The sequence below is a fragment of the Eleutherodactylus coqui genome, chromosome 1 (genome assembly GCF_035609145.1).
Source record: "Eleutherodactylus coqui strain aEleCoq1 chromosome 1, aEleCoq1.hap1, whole genome shotgun sequence".
In the NCBI taxonomy this organism is placed as follows: domain Eukaryota; kingdom Metazoa; phylum Chordata; class Amphibia; order Anura; family Eleutherodactylidae; genus Eleutherodactylus; species Eleutherodactylus coqui.
Genome location: NC_089837.1, coordinates 47,274,288 through 47,301,418, shown reverse-complemented (window position 1 = coordinate 47,301,418; position 27,131 = coordinate 47,274,288). Strand labels below are relative to the sequence as shown.

Sequence of the window (27,131 nt, the reverse complement as noted above, 5' to 3'; positions counted from 1 at the left end):
ATAATATAGGGTACTATAGTATAGCATAGCATAGTGTATTGTACAATAGTGTAGGATTGTATAGTATGTAGTGTACTGTAGTAGGATAATGTAGTGTAGTATAGTATATAGTAGGGCAGTGTACTGTAGTAGGATAATGTAGTGTAGTATAGTACAGTAAATTGGAGGGTAATGTAGTATAGCATAGTGTTTTGTAGCATAGTCTAGTGTATTATAGTATATCGAAGGATAGCATAGTATAGCATAGTGTATTGTAGGATAGTGTTGTGTAGTATAGTATATAGTAGGATAGTGTACTGGGATAGTGTACTGTAGTAGCATAGTATAGTGTAGTATGTGAAGAATAGTGTTGTGTATTATAGTATATAGTAGGATAGTATAGTGTAGTATGTGAAGAATAGTGTTGTGTTGTGTAGTATAGTATATAGTAGGATAGTGTACTGTAGTATAGTACGGTAATTTGTGGGATAGCGTAGTATAGCATAGTGTATTGTAGGATAGTATTGTGTAGTATAGTATATAGTGGGATAGTATAGTGCAGTAAACAGGATGCAGAAATTGCAATCACACTCATATTGTGGAGTTTGAGAGGGCCTAAAAGGTTCTTGCTTCATACGAGACACTCTTATACATGATGCATAATAATTGAAGGGTTCACTTACAGATTTCAATGGAGACCATGAGCTTTACATTATCATAGTATGGTGTATAGACTTGTGCAATATAGTACAGTGCTAGTATGGTGTGGTGTAGTATAGTATTGTCTCTTCTGTCAAGGCTCAGCGCACGTCCACTGATTGTGTCCGGCCAGGTGTTTTTGTGAATTAATTGCCACTTAATGATTTCTTGGTTTCATATAAGTCTCTCCAATGATTCCAGGATACTTTGTATTGTTAGTATTATTATATAGAGTGAGCTAAAGCCCCAGCACATCTATCTGATCCTCGGTAATGGAGCTCACCATATAACTGCTTGTGAGTCACAGACAGGGATAGAACACAAAACCTGAGCCATTATAACTTTAGGATGAATGGAGGAACTTTCATGAATCAGGATGGGTCACATATTACAAGTTGGCAATTTGTCTCTGTCCTGTCAATAAAATTGTCTAAATGGGGTTTACGTTTTTAAAGTTTCTTTCGGAAGAGACTCAGGTTGTGTATATAATAAAAAAAATCTTATAAAAGACAGATAAAGGATGGAGACTGGGTAATGATCAGTCCGTGGCCCGATATTTTTGGACTTGCGCGGATATAGTGTGGGGAAGTGAAGGCCAAGTGTTCTAGTTTGCCACAAGTTATGATATAAACCTGTGGAGTGGAATGGGCCACATGCATTTGAGGGCCTTTTTTTAGTTAATTAAGCATATCCCTCATGTTGGTTTTGAAGTCTTTCAAATTTTTGTTACAACTAAAGCTTGTGAATGTAATATAGACTTGATAGAATTAGATTGCATCGGCTTGCCTTTAAGTCTAACGGCTCCGAGGTATATTGTCTCGGCCTACATCCTTAGACTCCGTAAAGTTTAGCTAAAGTAACCTTCCTATTGACTCTACAGTGCTCCTTATAACTACATACTCTCTACAACGAACCTTCTGACTATGCTCCTTCACACCTTTTGGTATTCCTTAAAAGTCTACAACGTCCATTTAGACACCAAAATATTCTTTCAAATTCCATAACCTCTACATCGGTCCTTAAGACCACGTTTCTTCAAACTAGTCAATACTCCTTCAGATCTTTGAATATTGCTTTAGAATTTACGATATTCATTGTGACACTAAAATGTTCTTTCAAACGCTATCAACTCTGATAGTCCAGTAGAGAACTTGTTTCCAGTTTGTATAATGACTTGACGTTGACCATAAAATGCTCCTTAACGCTTGACGATGTCAACGTAGACACTACAATGTTCCTTCAAGCTTTAGAGAACTCAATGATGGTCCTTTAGACAATGTTCTTATACACTATAAAGTTCTTCCCCTAACTGCTCCTTAATACTCTGGTCTTCTACAATGTTCATTCGGATTCGATAAAGCCCCTTCAGAACTTTAACTGGAGCTTGGAGCCTGAGAATGTTCCATGAGACTCCACCATAATGCTGAACACTCTACAATGCTCCATAGAGTTTAACATTTATTTGTAAATCTTTGAATGTTTCCTAAGACTTTCCAATGTTCCTTTAGACTCCATAATGTTCTTTAAGATTCTTAAATTATGTCTTAAGACTCCACAACATTCCTTTACACCCTCCCATGTTGCTTGCAGTCTAATATTGTATGTGATATCTTTTCATTTGCTTTAGACTCTACTAGGTTACTCCAGACTTTAGAATGCCTATATAAATTGGTAAATGCTCTCTGACATTGCAGCGCTTCTGTAAACTCCACCAAATACCGTCACACTCTACAATGTTCCTTACCGTTTAAGATTTTCTCTAAAGCCCAATAATTAATACTTAAACCCTTAATACTCTATAATTTTTCTATATTTATAAATAGTGACGTTATTCTTTAAAAACAGTTATTGGATTGGCATTCAGGTGGTTTCAGATATCTTATATGTGTAAATGTGTTCAATCCAACGTGCTAACATTCTTCACATATTCTATTGGAAAATGTACATAGTATGGTATCTGGTGAAGATTAGTTTCTATGCCAGACCAAAGTCAATAGTAGTATTGTGGTGAGTGTATTATAACATTAATTTTTAGGAAGATCTATCTACCTCCTATCTATCTCCTATCTATCTATCTCATATCTATCTATCTATCTCCTATCTATCTATCTATCTATCTATCTATCTATCTATCTACCTCCTATCTATCTCCTATCTATCTATCAATCTATCTATCTATCTACCTCCTATCTATCTATCTATCTACCTCCTATCTATCTATCTATCTATCTATCTATCTATCTATCTATCTATCTATCTATGTATCTTATCTATCTATCTATCTCTCTCTCTCTCATATCTATCTATCTCCTATCTATTTCATATCTATCTATCTCCTATCTATGTATGTATCTATCTATCTCATATCTATCTATCTCATATCTATCTCATCATCTATCTCTCATATCTATCTATCGCTCTCATATCTATCTATCTCATCTATCTATCTATCTCCTATCTATCTATCTTATCTTATCTATCTATCTATCTATCTATGTCTCTCATATCTATCTATCTCCTATCTATTTCATATCTATTTATCTCCTATCTATGTATGTATCTATCTATCTCATATCTATCTATTTATCTCATATCTATCTATCTATCTCATATCTATCTATCTATCTATCTATCTCATATCTATCTATCTATCTATCTATCTATCTCATCATCTATCTATCTATCTATCTATCTATCTATCTGTCAATCTATCTCCTATCTATCTATCTATCTATCTCATATCTATCTATCTATCTATTTATCTCATATCTATCTATCTATCTCCTATCTATCTCATATCTATGTATCTATACCATACCTATCTTTCTTATATCTATCTATCTCCTATATATCTCTCTATCTATCTCATATCTATCTATCTATCTATCTCATCTATCTATCTATCTCCTATCTATCCCATATCTATCTATCTATCTATCTATCTATCTATCTATCTATCTATCTATCTATCTATCTATCTCATATCTATCTATCTATCTATCTATCTATCTCCTATCTATCTATCCATCTAGACTTTTTGGATTAACTTTCAAGTATATATATATTATAACTACATTTACATAACTATTATTTGCACACATGACCATTTAATATTCAGTAATCATTATTGAAAACGGGGGTATAGCTCCATAAAAAAGCTACTCTGAAAAACATTGGTGAGAGTATTGTTTGGACTTGAAATATGTATGTATTTGTCAATAGCCATCAGAGATTTTCTCATATATATAAATATATATATATATTGTATCCTTATATCTCCTACTAGATTCTACAAGTATTAGCAGAGCTCACGTATCACGTCATTATGTCCAATGTATATTATATGTCATAAAGACACAAGCGTATATATAGCATTCCATTGTATGGAGCCTTTCCTAATGATGTAACACATACCACACCGTTCCTTATATGTTTGAATAAGCTCCTACTTCCATGTATATCATGCTGCATAATATATCTCCCCAGAATGCAGGCAGTGTTGAGCTGAAGCAAAGATGTAGCCTTCAGCAATGTGATTGTTGTTACCAGCAGGATCCTTTTGTGAGCATGTTCATGATTTATTTCATAGTGCAATTGTCATTCATGTACATTAAAAATATATAGTGTACAGTCAGCCTCAAAGACGATCGCAGAATCAAGAAATACAGGCCACCGCTAATTTAAATCTCACACGTCAAAGCGCATTATTTGAGGATGCATATCATATAGATTTATGAGGTGAACCATGGGCTGCTCTCAAAGCTCTGCTACCTTCTCACAATCTAATTTATAGCCATAGACTGGAAGTTCAAGACTAATGAAATGCATATTATACAGTCCTCCAAAATCTGTATTTGGGATTCTTCTTTCAGTTCTTGGTAATCCATAAAATGTCAACCGTATGGATGAAATAACGTATAAATCTACTCTTAATCTGTAAAAAAAAACACCATATTTTGCTACTGTGGGGATATAGAAAAAGTCCCGGCTGGCGAGGAGCCAAATGTCATTTTTTTTTCTAATTTGTGTTTTTCTTGGCTTTTGTATTCTGAAATTGTATCTTCTTGATATATTACATTATTGACCCATAACCAGTTAAACTGTTTTAATATCAATGTTTGCAAAATAATTTTAGTTATAGCAACTATTAAGTAAATATTTCTTATTTTCTTGGCATTTACATATAGTTTTTTCAATATGAAATTCCTATAATGTACTGTACTCAAACTTTTGCCCATAGGGGGGACATTATAGTGCTAGGATTAGCATTTGGATTAGGATTAATTGTATCCAAACACATTATAACCCATATACCCTGTTTCCCTGAAAATAAGACATACCCTGAAAGTAAGACATAGCATGATTTTCCAGAATTTTTGAGGATGCAAAAGGATTTTTTCAGGCTTTTTGAGGACGCTTGAAATGTAAGCCCTACTCCAAAATTAAGCCCTGCTAACAGTTAGTTAAAAAAGTGAATTTAAATAGTGTCCAGGCAGCTATACATGTAAAAAAAGTTAAACCTTTCTGAGCAAAAATTAATATAAGACACTGTCTTATTTTCGGGGAAACACTGTATGTCATTTCATTGACTACTCAAGTTCTAATTTTTATGTTTTTTTTATTGAAGTCTAAAAAAATGAGCAGCACAAATACATAACATGTCATTTAGAAGACAGACATTTCTAGAGAACCACTATTCCCATAGTCATCAGGAGACAAAGGTCACTTGAAATAGTCATAATAACATATGAATGATAATTATATACAAGAACTGAGATAATATGGATTTTAGTCTTGCAGGAGTAAAATGATCTTCCTGCCGAATTAATATGTAAATGGTGGATATACTGTTTGAGCAGTCCTAACATATGCTTCTTGTTTCTCTCCCTTCTCAGGAGGTACCTGCGTAGTAAACCCCACAGATCTGTTTTGCTCAGTTCCTGGCCGGCTCTCTTTGCTAAGCTCCACGTCAAAATACAAGGTCACCATAGCAGAAGTAAAAAGACGTCTCTCTCCCCCTGAATGCCTCAACGCTTCTCTCTTGGGTGGTATATTGCGAAGGTAAATGCAGGTCAATATTTCTATATTTGTCTTAAGCAATTACGAAAGGAATTTAACCGTATCCACATACGAGTATACAATCTAATGCATATCTGCTCTGTGGAGGGTTCTGGATGTCCAACATAATGCAATTCATAGGGTTGCCGTCTGGATCATTAATAACTTAAATAGATCTTTAAGAGTCATCCTGTAAACTACAAAGACCAATTTGTGGATCCATTCATATTTTCTCTAATGGCCTTCTCGTTGTGCTCCTAATTACTTGAGCACGATGGAAAGGGATATATATACGCAGGACTCTCTTTGGGGGTATTTCAAGCAAACAGAGAAGGTACTATGTGGTCAATAATTCCTGCAATATGTGAATAATTATGAAAAATATCCCCATATAGCCGTTTTTCCTAAAATTAGTACTTCTATGTAAACATGAATCTGGACAACCCCAAGTAGAATCAACTGATTGCCGCAGGTCCAGTTTCTGTAAGTCTCGGTGATTAGTTGTGATCAGAGTAAAGATTTCTGTATGTCCACTCCTTTTCTGCCCTGTAGATGTAGTATAACAAGGCATCCATGCAAATGGCAAGACAGCCAATTAATACTTTATCACATGATGTGGTCTATTAGAGTTGGAGCCACTCTTTGGAGTGACTCTCTGCACCGAACAGGTGACCCTCTCCCCCTACAATGTCCATATGCCCTAATAGAATATGTGGACAGAGATTGTCCAAATGGAATAACGACCTTACTGATGACCAATCTATCTACGCAATTCTAGAGTCCACTTTTCTACTCTTCTTTTTCTACTTCAGTATACATAACGCAGTGGAACTCCATTCATCAACCTTAAATTTGGTGCTTCAAACATCTATTAAGTCTACCTGCTTCATGTGTTTCCAGACATCTCTACAGCCTATGGAGGTGCTTAGGCATGGACAATATCGAAGTTCATTTATCAACTTCTCCATACAAGAATCTTTATATATATATACTCCCTAAGATGAGACAAATACCTAACATACTTTGTAACACCTAGATAGATTTGTAGCTCATTGTAGTTCAGTCCTATATGCTAATTTAATTACACTAATGACATGCATATAATAAGGGCGGTCTATGCAGTTGGTTTAAGACTTCAGCATAAAGATTTTTCTTCACTGTCTATTTCAATGTATGGGAATCTCTTCTCCACAGGTCCTAAATAGAGATGAGCGAGCATACTCGCTAAGGGCAATTGCTCGATCAAGCATTGCCCTTAGCGAGTACCTGCCCACCCGGGAGCAAAGATTCAACTGCCGGCGGCGGGCAGGGAGCGGCGGGGGAGAGCGGGGAGGAACGGAGGGGAGATCTCTCCCTCTCTCCCCCCGCTCCCCCCTGCTCATGGCCGCAACTCACCGGTCACCCGCGCCGGCAGCTGAACCTTCTCTGCCGAGCGGGAAGATACTCGCTAAGGACAATGCTCGATCGAGTAATTGCCCTTAGCGAGTATGCTCGCTCATCTCTAGTCCTAAAACATTAGCAAAATAAAAGGTTTGAGGAATTAAGCCAAGCATCATGGAATTGGCAACCGTGCACCCATTCCTCTTGCCCTAGTTAGTAACATACCTTTGCTTATGGGTAAGGTGTTGCTGAGCAATTAAATGAGTAACATATTTGATAGCCAAAGTTTTGACAAACTTTTTATCTAGAGACCTAATAATAATGAAAAGGTGGCCTATAATTTCTTTAGGGACTAAAACATTCAGAATTTTTGTTACTGTCTCTACTAGTGTTGAGCAAAGCGAACCAATAGAGCTCTGTTTTGAGTCGGACTTTGTTAAAAAGTCAGTTTGGCACAAAACCAAAGCGAGCTTTTACAAAGTTCTACCAAAAACAGGGTTCTACTGGTTCCGTTAGCTCAACACTAGTCCTGAACACTGGTGTATTACACTGTCTAAGAGCAATTAAAGCACTGTATAACACTCTCAGAGTATTACACAGTCCTTTTATGGCTCTTAGACAGTGCCATATACTAGTTTTAGGAGTTTTGGTGAACTTCCGGTTCACTTCAAACTAATTTGGATAGAGCCAAACTTTTTATAACAGTACGGTAAACTGTCCATTCCAATAGTTCGCTAATCACTGGACCCTACAGATGTAGCAAAATCCAATCCAACATTGATAACCTGCTGCAACAAGTTATCTTATCACAAAATAGCCATTGGAAAGCTACTGAAAAGGAAAGAAAATGTCCGCCCCACAGTTCATTTAACTTGTTAAGTGTCAAGTTAAACTTTGCTAAATCTATCGATTCATTCAGGGGACATAACTTTCTTGCAGGGCAAAGTCGAAAAATGGGGGTCGTTGTTTAAGAGAGAAGTTGGACAGGCTTGGTCTAAACTTACCTGCAGGAAGGCGAAAAGCTGCTAACGTAACACTGTTGACATCCTTGGTGGAAGGTAAGTTTGCCTCTCGCTCCCACCCACAGGCTTTTACAACTTGGAATCAGATTAACTATGCCATTCTCCAGTTCTCAAACAATTGTAAATCTTTGCAGTAGTTCAGAACTTTCAGATCTGAAGAATATATCCCACTTGTCTTTGATCATTTTATATGAAGTCACACAGTGTATGAGAAGATAAAGTACCTGGATTGGAGTTCTGCTTTCAGTCAGAGTGGGATGAAAGTGCATCCTCACATACTGGGCATTACGAACCCTCTCCCTTTTATTCCCTTGAATGTTTGGAAGTGCTGATCAAATCAAGCAAGGTCTTTCTTCTAAGGTCTTAAGAGATCTTTCAAATACACTTCTAATAATTTCTCTTCATTAATTCACTTGTCTCGGCTCGCCACGTGTTTTCTCAGCCAAGAATGGGAAACTTTAATTGAAATGGGTATTTCTATCGTAGAACCGAGTAATCCATAGATTTTAGGTTCTTCTAAGACTGGAGATCTTGTGGTTTTACCTTGGAAAGCGTTTGATTGTTCCTACATTCTTTTTGGATACCTTGAAATTCATGTTTGTTCCACTTTATTCTGCGAGTTGGCTAATGCAACCCAAGCAGGCGGCTGATTTTACCGAGGATGAAGCAGCCGGCTTTTCATATGAATGGCCATCCATGTAAGAGAGAGTGGGAACCGCTGCTTGTCTATAACATTGATACACCCTAATAAGGCATACGGATATGGGTTGCTGTTGTTGAACAACCCCTTTAAGAGCTCATGACTGGCTATGATTACTTTTAGTGTTAAGCGAACTGAACCAGCTGAATCCTGTATTAGGTTGAACTTTGCTAAATGCTTAGTTCAAAGCAAAACCAAACCTCAGATAGTTCATCCTGGCTGAACCTACTAAAAGAAGAAGAAGAAGGTGACGGTCCTCTAGTGGCTTAATGGTTAGCACTGGTGTCCTAGGTTCATATCTGACCAATATAGGCATGGAGTTTGCATGTTCTTCGTGTGTTTCATAGTAATCCCCTTTATTTATACAGCGCATACATATTACACAACACTTTACATCATTGTAAATGTTCTGTCCCGAAAGGGGCTCAAAACCTATATTCACCTAGTATGTTTTTGGGTCAATTACTAGCACTATTGTCCTGCAGTGCTGGAGTCCCAGTTTCAAATCTAATCAAGGACAACATCTGTATGGAGTTTGTATGTTCTCCGAGTGTTTGCATGGGTTTCTTCCCACACTTCAAAAGCATACTAAATGATAAATATAGATTGTGATCCCCAATGGGGACAGAAAATGATGTAAAGTGCTGTGTAATATGTATGTACTATATAAATAAAGGGGATGAAACATAGAGAGAACATACAAACTCCACACAGATGTTGTCCTTGGTTAGATTTGAAACTGGGACCGCAAAGCCACCACCTTTTCTTAATGTTATACAGCAATTTCAAGGAACTGGTGAAGCTCCAGTTCAGTTCGAACCAAAGTGGCCCAAACCTTTTGCCAAAATTTATTGAACTGGCAGAACCAAATTTATCAAAAGTTTTCTCTAATTATTATGCTATCATGAGGCATCAACACGAATTCACCATTTTTGAGGCTAGGTTAGAACTGCCGAGAGAAGCGCTTGCATAGGTCTACATTTCATATTTATTAACTTCTTTCTCATTGCTTGTATAGCACCAACATATTCTGCAGCGCTGCACGGAGATCGTCACCAGTCACTGTCTTAAGCAATCTCTCAATCTAATTTCCCTACCTCAGATACATAGTATGGCCAATTTTACAGAAATGTAATATATTAGTATGTATTATGGAATCTAGGAAAAATACAAAGAATCTAGAGGAAAGTCAAGTAAAGGCAGAAAGAACATGCAAACACCACCTGATGTTTCCCTTGGTTAAATTTGAATTCAGGAACCAAGGTCTGGAAGGAAATAATGTTAACCACTGAGCCACTAAGTTGCCCATATATTCACTTTCTTTGTCACCTTTAATTTGTGGAAGAAGGGGGCATCTAAAATAATACATGTAACATTTTTGGTCAACATATACTGTGTTTCCCCGAAAATAAGACAGTGTCTTATATTTATTTTTGTTCAAAAAGGTTTAACTTTTTTACATGTATAGCTGCCTGGACACTATTTAAATTGACTTTTTTTAAATTAACTGTTAGCAGGGCTTAATTTTGGAGTAGGGCTTATATTTCAAGCATCCTCAAAAAGCCTGAAAAGTCATTTTGCATCCTCAAAAATTCTGGAAAATCATCTTATTTTCAGGGAAACATGGTAGTTGTAACTTTAACAAAACCTTCTCAACAGCGCTTGGCACCGAGCAAAAAACGCCATTAGCTGGGGCACGCTGATGTATAATATGGATGTTCTGGGTCCTCGAAAGTGATGGACACTCATTTGTTGCCTAATCAAATTGTTAGCGCTGCCAGAAAAATCATTGTTATCGGAAGCACTTTAATCTACTGGCAATAGCAATGTAAGTGTATGGGAGGGTGAGCAATCATATGAATGATCTTTCATCTTCCATACAGTCTGTGCTAAGTCCATTTAAACAGCGCCCATCATCATGCTCCTATGCAACTACCTGTTTTTAAATTAATTTTAGCAGATCTATTTGCAGCCTACAAGCCATTACCTTATCTCATGGCACTAATACTGTTGTTCCGTTCTCTGCAGGAGAAGCTCTGCATCTAGCCCGAGATTTTGGATACACTTGTGAGACAGAGTTTCCAGCAAAAGCTGTGGGAGAACATCTGGCCAGACAACACATGGAACAGAAAGAGCAGAATGCGAGGAAAAAGATGATACTTGCCACAAAGTAAGTAGTTGGGGTCTTCACAAGACTTGTTTTAGTCTTTCATGTTTGGTTTTCTGGTAGTGTTCATTTCTTTAGAACTTTACCAATAGAATTGTGTTGTTTCATGGTTTGTGGGAAATCTGTACTGGAGAATAGGGTTGATGTTCCACCATTTGGTTGTTGGGTTCACCAATGTCTTTCTACTGCAGCCATTGAAGATGGTAGAGGTTCAGATTAGTCTTAAGGCCTAGTTTACATTACTCGAGTAACTTGACCTAGTGAACTGGGTGCAGTAAATGGGGTGAGTACTTGACTTGCTGTCACGTTTCCCTGTAAAGTGCTTATATTAGGCAAGCAAAGGTACCTGTTGGGCCCATAAGCATGCAACAGCCATCCCACGGACTGCTGCCTGACTATTGCTTCTGTGCTTTTACAAAAATAGAGTTTACCAACAATCAATACATATCAATGGAGTTCATGTCTGTGTGGACGGGCTGTGGGATAATTTTGTAGTGATGGTTAAAAGGCTGGTAGAGGCGCAACTGTTCAAAACATGGTGTAGAATAAACGTTTTTCCATTGGAGTGGATTGAAAACCAGCATTAAAATGTGCTATGTTGGCCTCTCTACATCACACATTTAAGGTGTCCCTGGTCCTTTTCCCAATATGCATAACTGAGTTCACAGCGATAGTTGTGCATAATCCCAACTGAAGAAGAGACCTCAGCCTCAAAACCCATTTTTATGCTGGTTTTGAGTCCGTTCCTACAAAAATTCTTTTATTATACACCTGCTTCCCATGTTTTTGAGAGTTGTGTCTATACCAGTCTTTTACCAATCTCTTCCAAGTTATTATGCTATCCAATCTACCACTTGACTCCCCCACTATTGACCTGTTCACTCTACTACTTACTTGACCAATGTGTTTACACTGGTAAGCATATAGGCTTCTCCTGACTTGTCTGTCTACTTGGCCATTGACTAGACTAATGTAAATCAGATGTAAGGAGCAATAGAATGGCAAGGTCACTCTCCGAATCTCTTCTTGTTTGATCTCCATTTGGATAAGTGCCAAATAGCCATTCCATGGACTACAGTGTAGAGGCAGAGCAGGAGGCACATAGCTGGATCCAAACTAACCTTTCCTCTCTATTTCGAGCTGCAGAACTCCATAGGTGTGACCCACTTCAGCTAATAAAAAGTAGGTTAGGGAGGGGTTTTGGAACTGATGCCTGTCAGTGTGGATTACTGCTGGTAACAAGATAAGCAATCGCATGATAGTAAGAGTACATTTTTTTCAAAAAAATTGTGCACCCCCCCACCCCCACCCCTCCCAATATGAGGTGATGCCCTAGGCAGTCTGGGGCTACCATCTATCCCTTGCCCTGACCCTGATACACAGGAATATCATGGGGAAAGTCTTTCACTTGGAACCATAACTGTGTATGAGAACTGCTAAGTAAGAATGGCTCCCAGTCTGGCTGACCCAATTTGTTCAAGTATTACATGGTTGGCCTTTGTTTGATGGTCTGTAAAGAAGGTGGATATGGCTTCTCTAACCCCTAGTGATCAGCTGCTATGGATGAACCATAAAACTTGTGATAACTGTACTCTTCAAAAGTTCAGTTCGGCTGCTTCGCTGAATTTTGGCAAAAAATTTTGGTTCAGTCTGAATTAGTTTGAACTGAACCGGAACTTCACCGATACCCCTAAAACAGAAGATGAGGAAAGGAAGAAGGTGGATTATTTAGTGGGTTCAGCTAAAATGAAGCATCTGAGGTTCAGATTTATCCTGAACTGAACTAGTAGCAAAGTTTGACCTGAAGCAGGGTGTCTGTTTGGGGTTCACTCAACACTAGTTGGAAAAACTGTGGCAGCACAATAACTAGTTCTTATTAAAATGCAGAAATAATTTCTTATCCTACAGTATGGCCAAACAAGGTACGGCAGTTTAAATATAGTAAAAATCTGGATAAACACACAGGAAACATAAAAAAGGCAATCTAGTAGTGTACCACTCTTATTCACCTGCTCATCATGGATCAGTTAGTGTGGCAGCTATCTGGCTTCTGGTATTTAGTTTTGGGCCAGTATTCATACAGCTGGAATATCTGGGATGACACTGCAGCCAATTGGAAGGAGGACCTTAAAAAATGGTTAATTAAATTGTTTTTTTTTACCGGCCAAGCATTTTGGACTTAGGTTTATAGTTACATGATCCAAGATTGTGTGCTCTAAAATGGTTCAGTTTGCTCAAACGTAGTAAGCAATCCTATTGAATGTTTCATGGATTTTAGAAGCTTATTGAGATAGTTTCCTACGACTTTCTGAGTTGTGTTCGATATTTTTTGTCCTTAAATGTGTCATATGAAAATTACCTGTTTTACATATCAAGTTTTTATGTGAAACATATTTTTTAGAGATGAGCGAGCGTACTCGGCCACGCCCCTTTTTCGCCCGAGTACTGCGATTTTCGAGTACTTCCGTACTCGGGCGAAATGATTCAGGGGCGCCGTGGGTAAGTGGGGGGTTCCCCGCTGCTACCCCCGCGCCGCCACGCCTCCCCCCGGCGTCCCCCGAATCTTTTCACCCGAGTACTGAAGTACTCGAAAATCGTGGTGCTCGATCGAGTAATTACTCAAAACGAGTACGTTCGCTCATCTCTAATATTTTTTAATGAATTTTTGCGTATCTTTTTATTTTTTGATGTCACAATTAGAGTTAAGAGAACGTACTCTGGCGAGCTTGATGCTTGTACGAGTATCAGCGTACTCGATGGTGCTCGTTACTCGAACGAGCATCACGTCGTGTTCGACCCCGCCCCAGTTTTTGGCTCCTCCCTGCTGTGACATGCCTGTCTTGGCCCCTCCCCGCCGTGGCGCAACGTGCGCCTCAATGGCAATTTTTTTGGCTGGCAGGGAGGGGGAGAGAGAGAGAGAGAGAGAGAGAGAAAACACACGAACTAAGGAAAAAAAAAAGCTCGTCACCCGACGTCCCACATACAAAAATGCTCGAGTCTTCCATTGTAGTCAATGCGGTTCATTACTCGAGTGGAGCTCTCGAAATTTACGAAAAGCTCGACTCAAATAACGCGGACCCGAGCATTTGGGTGCTCGCTCATCTCTAGTCCCAATGTACGCTATTAAAACACTCCTAAAATCCTGTCATTTTCACACTGACCACTGCCTGCTCTGTAGAGATCCCTTCCCAGCAGTCATCTCATTATTATCACAGGCAAGATTACAATGAAAGGTGAAATCTATATACAGATAACCCAGGATCCACCATTCACAATAGATGATGGTCACAGTTCACTGTCTCCCACTCTTTGCACAGCTCATAGAGCATGCCCACAGCACTCTCCCATAGAAGTCAATGGATTCCCTTCTGCCTATTGTGTCTATGGCCTATGAATTTTTCTGTAAAGGATCTATAAATTGTATTAAAGGCAGCTTAAGCAAGACAACCACTTCTATAGTCTTGAACAGACAATAAAACCAGATCTATGAGAAAATAAAGAATGTTCAATTAGTTGGTTTCAATTATTAAAAAAATATACATGATACGGCCTGTTTTACAAGAACAGTACCACCTTGCTAATGTTCGTGAACCAGAAACATACAGATATAGCAATTGTTAACATGACTGATGATAACTCAATTTACAGTATTGTAGTACATTGTAGTCAAATTTTCATAATATGTTAAATGTCAAGTTAACGTTTACTACATCTGTAGATAGTGAAATTAGTTAGATCTTTCTTAGGAAAACATACAACAGCTGTGAGATGACATCATAAATAGTAGAAATTCATTGAGACATTGTGAGCATTTGGCTTGTCAAAACTTGACCAGAGGCAGTTTTTAGGGGCATTTTAGCTATTGGCATCTATTGACATCTTCACTGCCCTTCCACCCCATAGTGCTAATGCTCTGGTATCCCAATTATAGAGCATTTGAAGGTAGTGATGAGCCAACTTTTAAAAAGTTTGGCTAGGCCAGTCTGCTGAACTTTTGAAAAACTTCAATTTGATCTTTATTTGTTCGAACCGAACCAGAAGTTCACCAAAACCCATAAATCGGGAGTACAGCACTGTCTAAAAGGCATCAAAGCTCTGTATAACACTTTGAGTGTTAGGACTAGTGCTCAAGACTAGTGTTGAGCAAGTCGAATAAGTAGAACCCTGTTTCAGGTAGAACTTTTCTAAACTCTCACTTCGGGATTGTGCCAAACTAAAGTTTTAGCAAAGTTCTACCCAAAACAACGCTCTGCTGATCGGGTTCGCTCAACACTATTCGAGAGGAATTTTTTTTTATGAGCCATGCTCCTCACTTGTGTCATAACAAAGTGGTAAATTATGGTGCATGCCACAGATGAAGAATCATTTCCAACTTTTTGTCGTGGTTTGCACTTCTCTTGAAACTTCCAAAATAGCCGTGAATTTGCGTGGGAGTGTGGGGGAAGGGGCCATGGCCTTTTTTGCCTGATACATTCACTATAGTTTATGTAGATTTGCATTTTTGGTGCACGGACAGCCAAAGATGCTCCAAACGTAATAATAGGCGTGCTGCTCTTAGTAAATTTTGGCATATCTTTCCGCAGCTATGGTATAAGAATTCCAGACTTTAGTAAAATTACCCCTCAGCTGGTCATAATCCAGGAAATCCTGCCCTTTTGTACTTTTGGGTAACGTGAGCCTAGTGGTGTAGTTTTAACACCTTCCCAACATACACAATACATGTACAGCGCATTTCAGGTATAACTGTAGGGAGCTGAGCCTACTCATTACAGAGTGGGTGTCGGCTATCTTTGACAGCTGACACCTGCCCACAACTGCTGTGGTTGAAGATAGCACTGATTGTGGCAGTTAACCCTTAAAATGCCACTCTCTATTCTGCCAGTGACATTTAAGTGTCCTGATCGGGATTAATAATTTTTTTAATTATTTGAAAAAATACAAAAAAAAATGTTATTTTTAAAAACCCTCTTTTCCAAGTTATTGCATTAAAAAAATGTGAAAATTTAAACATTGGCATTGCTACATCCATAAAAATTCAAATTCTTAAAATATTACATTACTAAACAGTGAATTCCGTCAGTAAAAAACCCTGCAGTGCTGAAATTGCACTTTTTTGAATCCCCCATCTCTAAGAAAATTTGAATAAAAAAAGCAATCAAAAAGTCATATGCAGCCTAAAATAGTGACAATAGAAACTACAGGTCCAACCACAAGAATGATTCTTAATACAGCTCCATCAGTAGAAAAATAAAAAAAGTTATAAGGGTCGAAAGAGGATGAAAGAAAACAACTTTTTTAAAAACATTTTTTTAAGCAGCACTACATTGAAAAAAACTATATCAATTTGCTATTGCTGTTATCATAATAACCCACAGAATAAATACAACATATCATTTTTACTGCTGTGAAGGCCATCAAAAAATCCCCCCCCTCCCTCCAAAAATATTGTACAATTGCATTTTTTTTCCATTTCGCCCAATTTAGAGATTTGCAAAACTTTTACAATACATTATACAGTAAGTTAAATGGTGCCACAAAAAATACAACTCGTCCTGTCAAAAAAACAAGTCCTCATGTAGATATGTCACTGGAAAAATAAAAAGTCACGATTTTTTAATAGTGGGGATGGAGAAATGAAAATGAAAAAAACCCCAAAACGGCTGCAGTAGAAAAATGTTAATCCCTGGTGTCCAATGGACACTTCATTCCGCATGTACTATTATTCTTAAAGGAGCTGTTCAGAATTAGAAAACAGAAAACAGGTGTGGTGCTGCTTATAGGAAAAAAATGTAGACCAAGTTTTCTAATCTTGGACTACCCCTTTAAAATGGGTATATTGTCAAGACCAATTTAAAGTTTCCTTAAGATGCCTTTTAAGAGGTTTTGCTGCCAAAGGAAGGATAGAGGATAAATGTCTAATCCATGGGGGGTTCCAACTGAAATCACCATTCCACTGACTTCTATGAGATAGGTAGAGATCGCTACAATCTGCCTCCATTTTATGGAAGTCAATGGAATGGTAGTCACGCATGTGCACTGCCGGTCCATTCATATGGGGCATTAAGGGGTGCTGTTCTCAGTATCACCGGGGGTTCCAGTGGTTGGATTCTTAGCAATCAGACATGTATCCTCTATCCAGTGGTTAGTGGATAAATATTCAATTTAGTAGACACTAATTGTACCTTCTTAGTGATTCGTTAACAGTTATATGGCAACTACCAACTCAGATTCTCAATACTTGAGGCTGTATTGACCTTGTAGATTCCAAAAAAATCTCACTGCTGTTGCAACTATCATTCATGTTTGCTGAAAGTTACAACTTTATGTGGTTGTTTCCATAATGAGTGGATCATCATTGTTTTTTTAGGCAGATCTGCAAAGAGTTCCAGGACCTACTCAGTCAAGACAGGTCACCATTGGGTTCCTCAAGACCAACTCCAATTCTAGACCTTGATATTCAGAGACACTTAACGCATTTTAGGTATGATATTAATGTTGGGGCTTTAAGGGGTTTCCTCAATATATTTGCAATTGAAAATTCTATGTGAATTTCATTGTTCAAATGTTGTAGGGTTCTTTGTATTTCAAAAACTATCTCAACTGAAGAAGAGTTCTTTGTGTAGCCTCAACTGTAGTCCTTCAATTTGATGCATTGATGGTTCCTTCCACCTACTCATGATTTGAATTGGGTAAAAAGAAACTAAATGGGAAAAAAGAGTCCCGGTTTCATTTCTGTACGCTTTCAGCTATGGCGATTTGAAATATCCTGTACCTTCAAACAGTTCAAGAATAATAGAGGCCGAGGGGTGAAGTCTACTTCTGCTCAAACATTTTGGTCAAGTAGTCTGTGTAATATGAGAATCTCATCCTATTTTCTTGAATCGGTTGAATCATTATCTTCTTCTTGAGATTCTACTAAGTCTCGTTGACCCTAACCTCGGAACAATAACCTTGCCAACCTTAGCCGTCTGCTAATCCTAACCCTAATACCTTATCCGATTTCACACTATGCTACCTGCATACTCTAGCTAATATTTTTTAACTTGTTGTTGACAGCATTGGTTATATTTAATCATTGTCTCTTTTTTAGTAATGCAATGTGAAATCTGGTATCTTTGTTGTATTTATTCTTTATAGGCTTTTTTTTTTGGTTTTACTTATTTTTTACTTTAAGCTTCACTGTTCTGATCCCTTAGAATTATAGAGAAAAAAGTCAAATATAACTTTTATTAGGTAAATTAAAAATAACAATATTGAATAATACAAAATAACAAAATCCTCGGGCCAACATTAAACCAAAAGTGAGAACCCACCATCAGAATCATACAGGTCCGGGCTTATGAATGCAAGAACAGTATGGACAGTGGAATAGAATTCATAAATTAATAGTTTTTGCAATTCCTATCACAGGAGCATTATACATCCTACTCCCAGGAACAATAAGTACTTATCCCTCGGGCAGTAGTGGCAGATGATACTATGCCACCCCACTGAGAAGGGCACCCTAAGGCCCTTCTGCCTCAGGGAATACTTATTTCACTTTAGGACATTTTTCAATTTTTTTGTGGAGTGTAGAAAAAATCTAATTCTGATATCTCCCAATGACCAGTCCTATCTCGTCTTATTTTTATTCCCATGATGATTAGTATCTAGAAGCAAATTGACTCAATAACATGTGATTTCTGATGCCGATTCCCAGGGGCCCTGATGCAAAATGTGAGCTGGGCCCCCCCTCTATCTGTATCTGTACCCGTACCCATACCTAAACCATGCTGCACAGAGACATAACTTGAAGCTTCTGGGCCCCAATGCAAAACCTGTAACAGGGCCCCCAACTATAATGCTTTATTCATAGTACTGGGCTCCCTATAAGAAGAAGAAAGGGCTTATGGGCCCCCTAAAGGCTCCTGGGCCCGGGTGCAACCGCATCCCCTGCACCCTCTATAGTTCCGCCCCTGCCGATTCCCCATAACACATAGATAGCAAAAAAGTTTAGTGTAGTACAGTACGGTGCAAAAGTTTTAGGCAGGTATGAAAGAAATGCTGCAAAGTAAGAAAATTTTCAAAAATACAAGTGTTAGTTTATTTTTGTCATTAAACAAACTACAAAGTGACTGAAAAAAAAGAGAAATGTACATCCCATCAGGATTTGGTGTGGCGCCCTTTGTCTTCAAAACAGCATCAGTTCTTTTAGGTATACTTGCACACAGTTTTGGAAATCAGCAGGGACGTTGTTCCAAACATCTTAGCGAACTAACTACAGATGTAAACTCGCTCAAATCCTTCTGTCTCTTCATGTAATCCCAGACAGGCGGGATGATGATGAGATCCGGGCTCTGTGTGGCCACATCATCACTTCCAGGACTTCTTGTTCTTCTTTAGACTGAAGATAGTTGTCAATGTCATTGGCTGGGGTCATTGTCCGGCTGCAGAACAAGTTTGGAGCCAATCAGTCGCCTTCTATTTTTGAAAAAATTCTTACATTGCAGCATTTTTTGCATACTAGTCTAAAACCTTTAGGGCTCGGTCAGATGAGTGATTCTTTAGCGCATGAATAGCCGTGCTAAATAAATTGCACATCGCGTGTAGAAAAATCACGTGAATGGTGTATTTGCACTCACATGTCCTGTCTTTTGCAGGCGCAATTATTTTAGTGCTTCTAAAAGACGTACATGGGAACACTTTCATTGGAAAGCCTTGGTTCAAATATAGCCGCTTTTCAAGCACGACTCTTCATGCGCTAAAAAAAATCGTTCGTCTGACTGAGCCCTTACACAATACTGTATATCAAAAAATCCTACTTGAGCTCATCAGACCATTCATACTAGGATAGTTTTGTGTGCTCACAATACTAATACTCATTAATGTTCTATCCATATTATAGACCCCTGTTGATCCCCAGAATGAAGGGGCTGTGGCATTCCAGTGAGTGCCATGGCCCCTGCAATGCTTGCCAAGATGCTGCTGTTGCTCTTCAGGCTATGTTGTTCTCAGGTTCAGTGGGAGTCCCATCAGTTGGATCTGTATGTTATCCCTCATCATGCTGTTAGGGCATAATTTACTTTGGTTAAACAACCCCTTTAATTTAGCTAATCAGTGATGTTCCTGGCAGTTTTAACATGACTAATTACCATTTGTTGTCATAAAAAAAAACTTAAAATGATAAGAATCCCAGATCCGTCCAAATCACCACCGTAAAAAGTAACTGAAACTAAGTCAAAACTGCAAATACGTAAAACAAGTATATGGCAAAGATGTTTAGCTTTACATTTACTGACTTTTGAGGCAATGATAGTCAAAGGGGGGGAGGAGCTTCCCTTTAAAGGGGTTTTATGGGAATAAAATAAAAAAAATTAGCGGCAAATGTTGTTGTAAAAAAATAAATAGGGCCTACTCAAGCTACTTTAATGACATCCCTAGTCCACTGCAGATGCCACAGCCATGTTAATTTTATTGTGCATGTGACTATTCAGCCAATCATAGGCTTCAGCAGTCATGCTCTGCTCAAGATAGAGTCTCCACTGAAGCCTGTGATCAGCTAAGATGTTACATGTACAATGAGCCTCACAGGACTATCTATAATTTTCTGGCTTGGTTTCCTATTCCCAAAGACTTTTTAAAGAGTTGTCCATTGATTTGAAGGAATGCTGCCATCCAATAGCTGGCACTGCAGTGGTGAGGTGTTGTTCCATCTTCCTTATTTGCATAAATTACCCAGAGGAGCATGCAATGCCTTATAAGTCTCCTCACTCACCTCTCAAGTGTCTTCTCACACTCCTTCTGGATGCTTTTCTTGGGAGAGGCGATGCCCCCCTCCCCAGCCCACTCACCCCGTAGGTGTCTCCACACACACTTTTTGGGTGCTCTCCTTAAGGAGAAATGATACCTCTCTAGGACCAACAGAGTTTCTTCTGAGATCGGAGCAGTGGGGATGGATGATGGGGTGGGAGAGAGGCTATTGAAGGAAATGTCTTTGGCTTATTTCTTTTCTTTACTTTACAACATTCCCTGTCCCCCAACATTTTTTTTGTCCTGGAAAATCAATTTAAGTACTAGAATAGATTCCAGAAAACACGGCCTGTTGGCTGAGGCCTACGTAAACTATTATGCAATTTATTAAAATATTTGCAACTTATTAAAAAAAATGTGAAAAATACGAACCCAAAAATGAACGTTAAAGACAAAGTCTGTAACACAGAGCTACATTTACTGAAATAATCTGCTCCGTCTCTGTGGTTACGTAGGACAAAGGCTCTAATAAGTAATTCATCGCCTGTATGTATCCTTCACAGTAATCCATGTTCTGATAGAAACTTCTCAAGGTAAAAAATTACCATTCTGATGCCCAGGGGTTGCATGATTAGACAAGAACATTCCAGCTAATGTAGACAAGATCCATTCAACGTTTGTGAATTTTCTATTCAAAGTAATGCAGTATACCGATATGCTGTCAAATTACTATTTTTTTCAGGTTTTATTTTGAGCAATTACAGAAAATATCCAAAAAGTTAAAAAGAAAAAAAAATTCCAAAATATAAACAAATTAAAATAAAATATTCCGCGTAGAACATCAGTTAAACGAGTTCTTCCTTGTTATCGTTCTCCCGGTAGAATTGTTGAATATTCTTGTACAATAAATGGATTTTGTAAGTAATCTCATGTCACGACTTCAAGGCTATTTCACGTATTACCTCTGTATAACCTTTTTTCCCTTTTTCCTTTGTGTGTGGTTTTTTTTTGTGTATTCCAGCTTGATCACTCATGGTTTCGGGACTCCAGCAATATGTGCAGCTTTAAGCACCTTCCAAACTGTCCTAAGTGAGATGCTCAATTATTTGGAGAAACACACGACAAATAAATCAGGGGGGGTGTCGGAAAGCAGCCAAGGAAATAACAACTCAGAAAAGGGGCCTCTGAGGAAATCGTCAGACATTGTCGTAAAAGATGCCAAAACTGAAAAGACTGACTAGCTGGACTGATCTCCCTTTAGAGTTTTTTTTGCTGCTGACTATTTTTTTTAAGAAAAAAAACTGTATATCTCTTTAGGTCGGACTATTTACAAGGGACCAAAATCACGAACTTTTTGAACATTGTAAATTCCGTGAATTTTTTTCACCTTTTTAGTTGGTTTATAAATTCTTCGAAATTACTTATATATCATGAAGCAATTGATGTTCCCTACGATGGGTGTCACTACAAAAATGAGTTTCCAATCAAGAAAAAAAAAATTCTTTTCATGTTTTTGGATTTTTTTTTTTCACATCTTGTTTTTATTCGACGTGAGCTGTTTTTTGGTATGGGGGGAAAGAGAGAAGCAAAAGCACCATATTGAGATGACTTATAGAGCATAATAAAATTGAAAAGCAATTAAATTTTACTATGTTTTATGTGTATTGCATCGTGTTGTTAAAAACTTTTTGATCTTGTAAAGATGTTCGGTTCTTTGCTCAGAGAGAACGCTTCCCTTCAATTTGAAGAACGTGTTTTCAATCTAAAGTAAATTGTGTTTTTCTTAAAGTTTTAAAGCTATATATTAATTTCTGTTAAAACACTTCTCATAATACAAACTGGAAATGAAAAGGTCCAATATATAGAAAAAAGAAATACTTGCAACAGTCACCGGGTAGTCCTGGAAGTATTTGTTTTTGGATGTTTATGGATCTCTCCTTAATGCTGAGCACCACTAAAGATACAAACCTTTGACTCCAAAGTAGAGACTTAAGGCCAATTTATGCATAAAGACAATCTTTCAAATGATTGAAAGATTGACAGTTTTAGCGATCGTTTTGCATAAAGTGTTAATGGACACTAATGTCCATTATCACTTTATCAGCTTCATTTGCGTCTAAAAGGGCATCCAGGATCTGTTTGCAGAGCATTGTTCTCACACGGGCTATCGAAAGAATTCAATGTAATCTCTGACTCCCATGCAGAACACAGGGTACACAGGGTTATCTCTCTCCAGCTGAAACATTCTTCAGCTGAAGAGTGAACAATGGAAGCGTTTACACGCAACAATGATCGCTTATATGTCATCATTTGAATTAATTTTGAGTTATAATCTTAGCCTCTAAATGGGTCTTAAGATTTAAGCAGTGCTGGCATAAATCTTTGTACGGCAATTTAAAATGTACCTCCAAAGATTGTGTCAAGGTTACCAAGGCAACCATGCAACTCAGAAAGTGTGTTCTCTAAAGCTCACTTTTAGACTTGTGATGTGAGACTTGATCAGCAGCATCATTGAAGGTCACTTTTGTTGGCACAGTAAGTCTATAAATAGTCTTGTTAATAAGATCTAAAATAGTTGTCCAGGGGGATCAGGTACTTAAATGGATCCACGATTACAGAATCTCCACTTTCTGCCCAATTCCACCACCCGGTCACAAAGCATGGCCCCTTTGTCTGTGTGCATTACATCATCAAGGAGGCTAGCTGTTCAGCTCATTTTAATAAGTAATCCAGACCCTTACTTTATTTTAACATTAGTTGTAACAGAGAAGGGGGTTGGCTTAGTTATTAAGATGAGCCGAACAGTGACCCAGTATTGGGAATGGGCAAGAAGTGGTGCTTTGAACATTGCAAGAGCATGTTAGTATTTAGCCTCCCTGAACAACCTCTTTAATGGATAGTGAGTCTACTGCATGGTACCTCTGAGGGACTTTGGTTATCTTCCAGACTCCATGAACTTGCTTGGAGTCTACAAATTTCTATGAAATGTGATGGTTATGTGTTCACATAAATTCCATGACAAAATGACATATGACATACATTGGATATAAAAAGACCACACACCCCTGTTAAAATGCCATGTTTTTGTGAAACATTTCAGATTTATTTCCACCTTCGTTGTGACCCGTTATCTGAACAATTCCATTGGAAAACAAACTGAAACATTTAGGGTGGAAAAAAAATCGAAACTAAAATAATGTAGTTATATAAATATGCACACCCTAGAACTAATGCTTTGCCCTTCGACCTTACGACAGCATTCAGTCTTTTTGGGCAAGTATCTATCAGCATGGCACATCTTGACTCGGCAATCTCTGTCTTCTGTTCCTTGCAAAAGAGCTCCAAATCTGTCAGATTGCGAGGGCAACCTTGTGTGTGCTTCAGGTCAACCTGCAGATCTTCAATGGGATTCAGGTCTGGGCTCTGGCTAAGCCATTCCAAAACTGTAATCATCTTCTGACAAAGCCAGTCTTTTGTTGATTTAGAAGTATGCCTTTGGTTGCCATGCTTAAAGGTGAAATTCCTCTTCATCTTTGGCTTTTTAGCAAAGACTTAAAGGTTTTGAGCCTAAATGAACTGATATTTGGAACTCTTCAATTCCCTCCACTTTGACTAAAGTTCTAGTTCCAGTGGCAGAAAAACAACCCCAAAGCATAATGCAGGTTGGTGGTCTTCTGGTTATGCACAGTGTTGGCTTTGCACCAAAGATACCTTTTGGAAATATGGCCAAAAAGTTCCCCCCTTGGTCTCATTAGACATAACACGTTCTTCCACAGACTTCTGGCAGACTTGATGGAGGTTTTGACAACACATACCTGGGCTTGGATGTTTTTCTTTGTTAGATAAGGCTTCCGTCTTGACACCCCACGGCCCAGACATATGAAGAATATGGGAGATTGTTGTCACATGCACTACACAACCAGTACTTGCCAAAAACTCCTGCAGCTCCTTTAATGTTGCTATAGGCCTCTTGACAGCCTTCTGGCCCAATGTTGCCTGGTCTTTTTATCGATTTTTGAGTGATGTCCAGTCACTGTTGTGCCAAATTTACTCCACTTCTTGATGACCATCCTCACTGTGTTCCATGGTATGTGTAATGGCTTGGAACTTTTTTGGTCCTCTTGTCCTGACTGACACCTTCTAAAATTCAGATCCCTTTGATGTACTGTGAGCTCTTTATGGTTTTTGCTGAAAAATGCAACTAAGAAAATGTCTGGAAAATTCTCTTAGAAGAGCTGATCTTAATATGGGGTAAATTAGAATCACTGTAAATATATGGCAGCGGAGTACTGACTACTGTTTAACATGAGGTTAAATGTGATTGGCTACTTCTGAACAGAACCCTATCACCAAATATAAGAGGGTGTTCACGAGATGGCTTCCAGTCCTGGCCTAGGTCGGAAGATTGCTTTATTGACAAGGGAATGGTATGTAGTTAAGGTAGCTGGCCCAAGATACAAATGTATTCCCTATAGGATTAGGGTTAAGTGCTTGATTGTAGGGGGTCTGACTGCTGGAACCCCAACTGATCATAGGGAAGGAGATATAAATAGTATCCTTTCGATAGGGAAAAAGGATATATCTTGGGAAAAACACCTTAAGTACACTTATTGACAAAAAAAATAATGGAAGCAGTTATTGGAATTAAATTAAACTTTATATGTGTGATGGTAATGAGAATATATGTGATAAGTGATCATAATATCCATCCTACTTCTCTCATTTTAATGATGCACCAACTCTTAAAGTCTGTTAACTGGACAAAAGTCTTCTAGTGCATCGTAGAGGTGTCTAGTGGTCAACGAACTCTCAACAAGACTCCTCTACACAAAAGTGGCTTCTGAGAGCCTTTTTATAGGGCAACAGGGGAAGCAATTCTACGGACTCTGTACACAAGACCCCGTGTCTAATGAGACCACAACTGTAATCACTCCGCTTGAGACATAAGTGCAGGCTAAGTTTTGCAGCAATCCGACATTTCTATCTGGGTGCGATATTGTTTTGGAGTGTAAAAAGAAAAGATGACAATGAGCATTGTGTGAAGGGTTGTGTTTGGAGATGAGCGAGCGTACTCTCTAAGGGCAAATACTCGAGCGAACATTGCCTTTTGCGAGTACCTGCCCGCTCGTCTCAAAAGATTCGGGTGCTGGCAGGGGTGAGCGGTGAGTTGCGGGAGTGAGCAGGGGGGACAGAAGGGAGAGGGAGATCACTCCCCCCCCCATTCCTCTCCGCTCTCCTCCGCCTCTCCCCGCCCCCCGACGGAACCCGAATCTTTTGACACAAGCGGGCAGGTACTTGTAAAAGGCAATACTCGCTCGAGTATTTGCCCTTAGCGAGTACGCTCGCTCATCTCTAGTTGTGTTAGATTGGTAAAAGTCCATTTTTATGGGGAAATTTTGCTTTTAGTGAACTAAGGTGGCAGACAGAACTTAATGGAAATAGAACTCATGCCCAATCTTACCCAGAATGATCCGATCAAGTGCCAATCATCACGCTGACAATAGAGCAGATATATCAATATACTTACATCAGCTGTCTTCTGCAAATACATTTATGTGCCGCTTTTTCCTCCATAGAAGAATGTGTCAAGAAATGTTGGTGGGGCTTTAGAATTGCATTTAGAGCATGAATCATCATTTCTGAATATGTCTCTAGATACAAAAGGATCAGTAAACAATGGCTGGTAGAGCCTGGTATTCCTTTCTGCCAATGCCAAGTTATCAATTGCGCATTGCTGATAAAGCTGGTGCACATTGCACTTGAAGAGAGGTTGGTGCACCCAAGTCTAACTCAAGAGTGCTTGCTACCATTTGTTGTAGCTACCTTATTTAGTCTATATGTTGGATGCCAACTGACCATGGACGTTCTGGTTGGTGGAGTTTTTTAAATATGACGGAGTATAAAACTATGATCAATGATACGCCCTTATGTACGTAACTATATTATGGCTCTGCACAAGTTCCAATTTGAATGAAACCCTAATATGGCACCCCATGGGCTTATGACCCACATCTGTATGCCACTAATGTTACACAGTGGTATAATGAGGATCTGTCTGAGACAAATAAACTGTGTCACATTTCATCTGGTAAAGAGCCATTGCATTGGTTGTAGAGGAGAATGCCTCCATAGTACAGATCTACAAGGAGGTGCCATACAGTGGCACATGGAGTGACTACAGCTCTGTAGTATAGACCCCCATACAGACTTCATGATCTGCTGAGGCTTTACTTGTTCTCTTAGCAAAAATGTAATACATGTATAGTGAGTGGTGCATGCCTAATTAGGCTTGATCCAAAAAGTCCTTACATAGCATAGATAAAGAGATGTAGGCAGCACTCCAAGTCCAAGATCCTTTCATTTATATCTGTGCATCTTTATGCAGCGATGTAACATA

General features: G+C 38.5%; 1 protein-coding gene and 1 long non-coding RNA gene across 2 annotated transcripts in view; one reads left to right on the top strand and one right to left on the bottom strand.

Moving 5' to 3' along the window:
* Positions 1–21,975, top strand: part of TFAP2D (transcription factor AP-2 delta) — a 34,690-nt gene extending 12,715 nt beyond the window's left edge. The window contains exons 4-8 of the mRNA XM_066595349.1: positions 5,574–5,739; positions 8,056–8,174; positions 10,867–11,008; positions 17,373–17,486; positions 21,756–21,975. Coding sequence (XP_066451446.1) covers positions 5,574–5,739; positions 8,056–8,174; positions 10,867–11,008; positions 17,373–17,486; positions 21,756–21,975 — 761 coding nt within the window. The remainder of the gene's footprint in view (positions 1–5,573; positions 5,740–8,055; positions 8,175–10,866; positions 11,009–17,372; positions 17,487–21,755) is intronic.
* The window catches only part of LOC136620522 (uncharacterized), a 72,355-nt gene continuing 64,353 nt past the window's right edge, over positions 19,130–27,131 (bottom strand). The window contains exon 3 of the long non-coding RNA XR_010791151.1: positions 19,130–19,431. This is a non-coding gene — a long non-coding RNA (uncharacterized lncRNA). The remainder of the gene's footprint in view (positions 19,432–27,131) is intronic.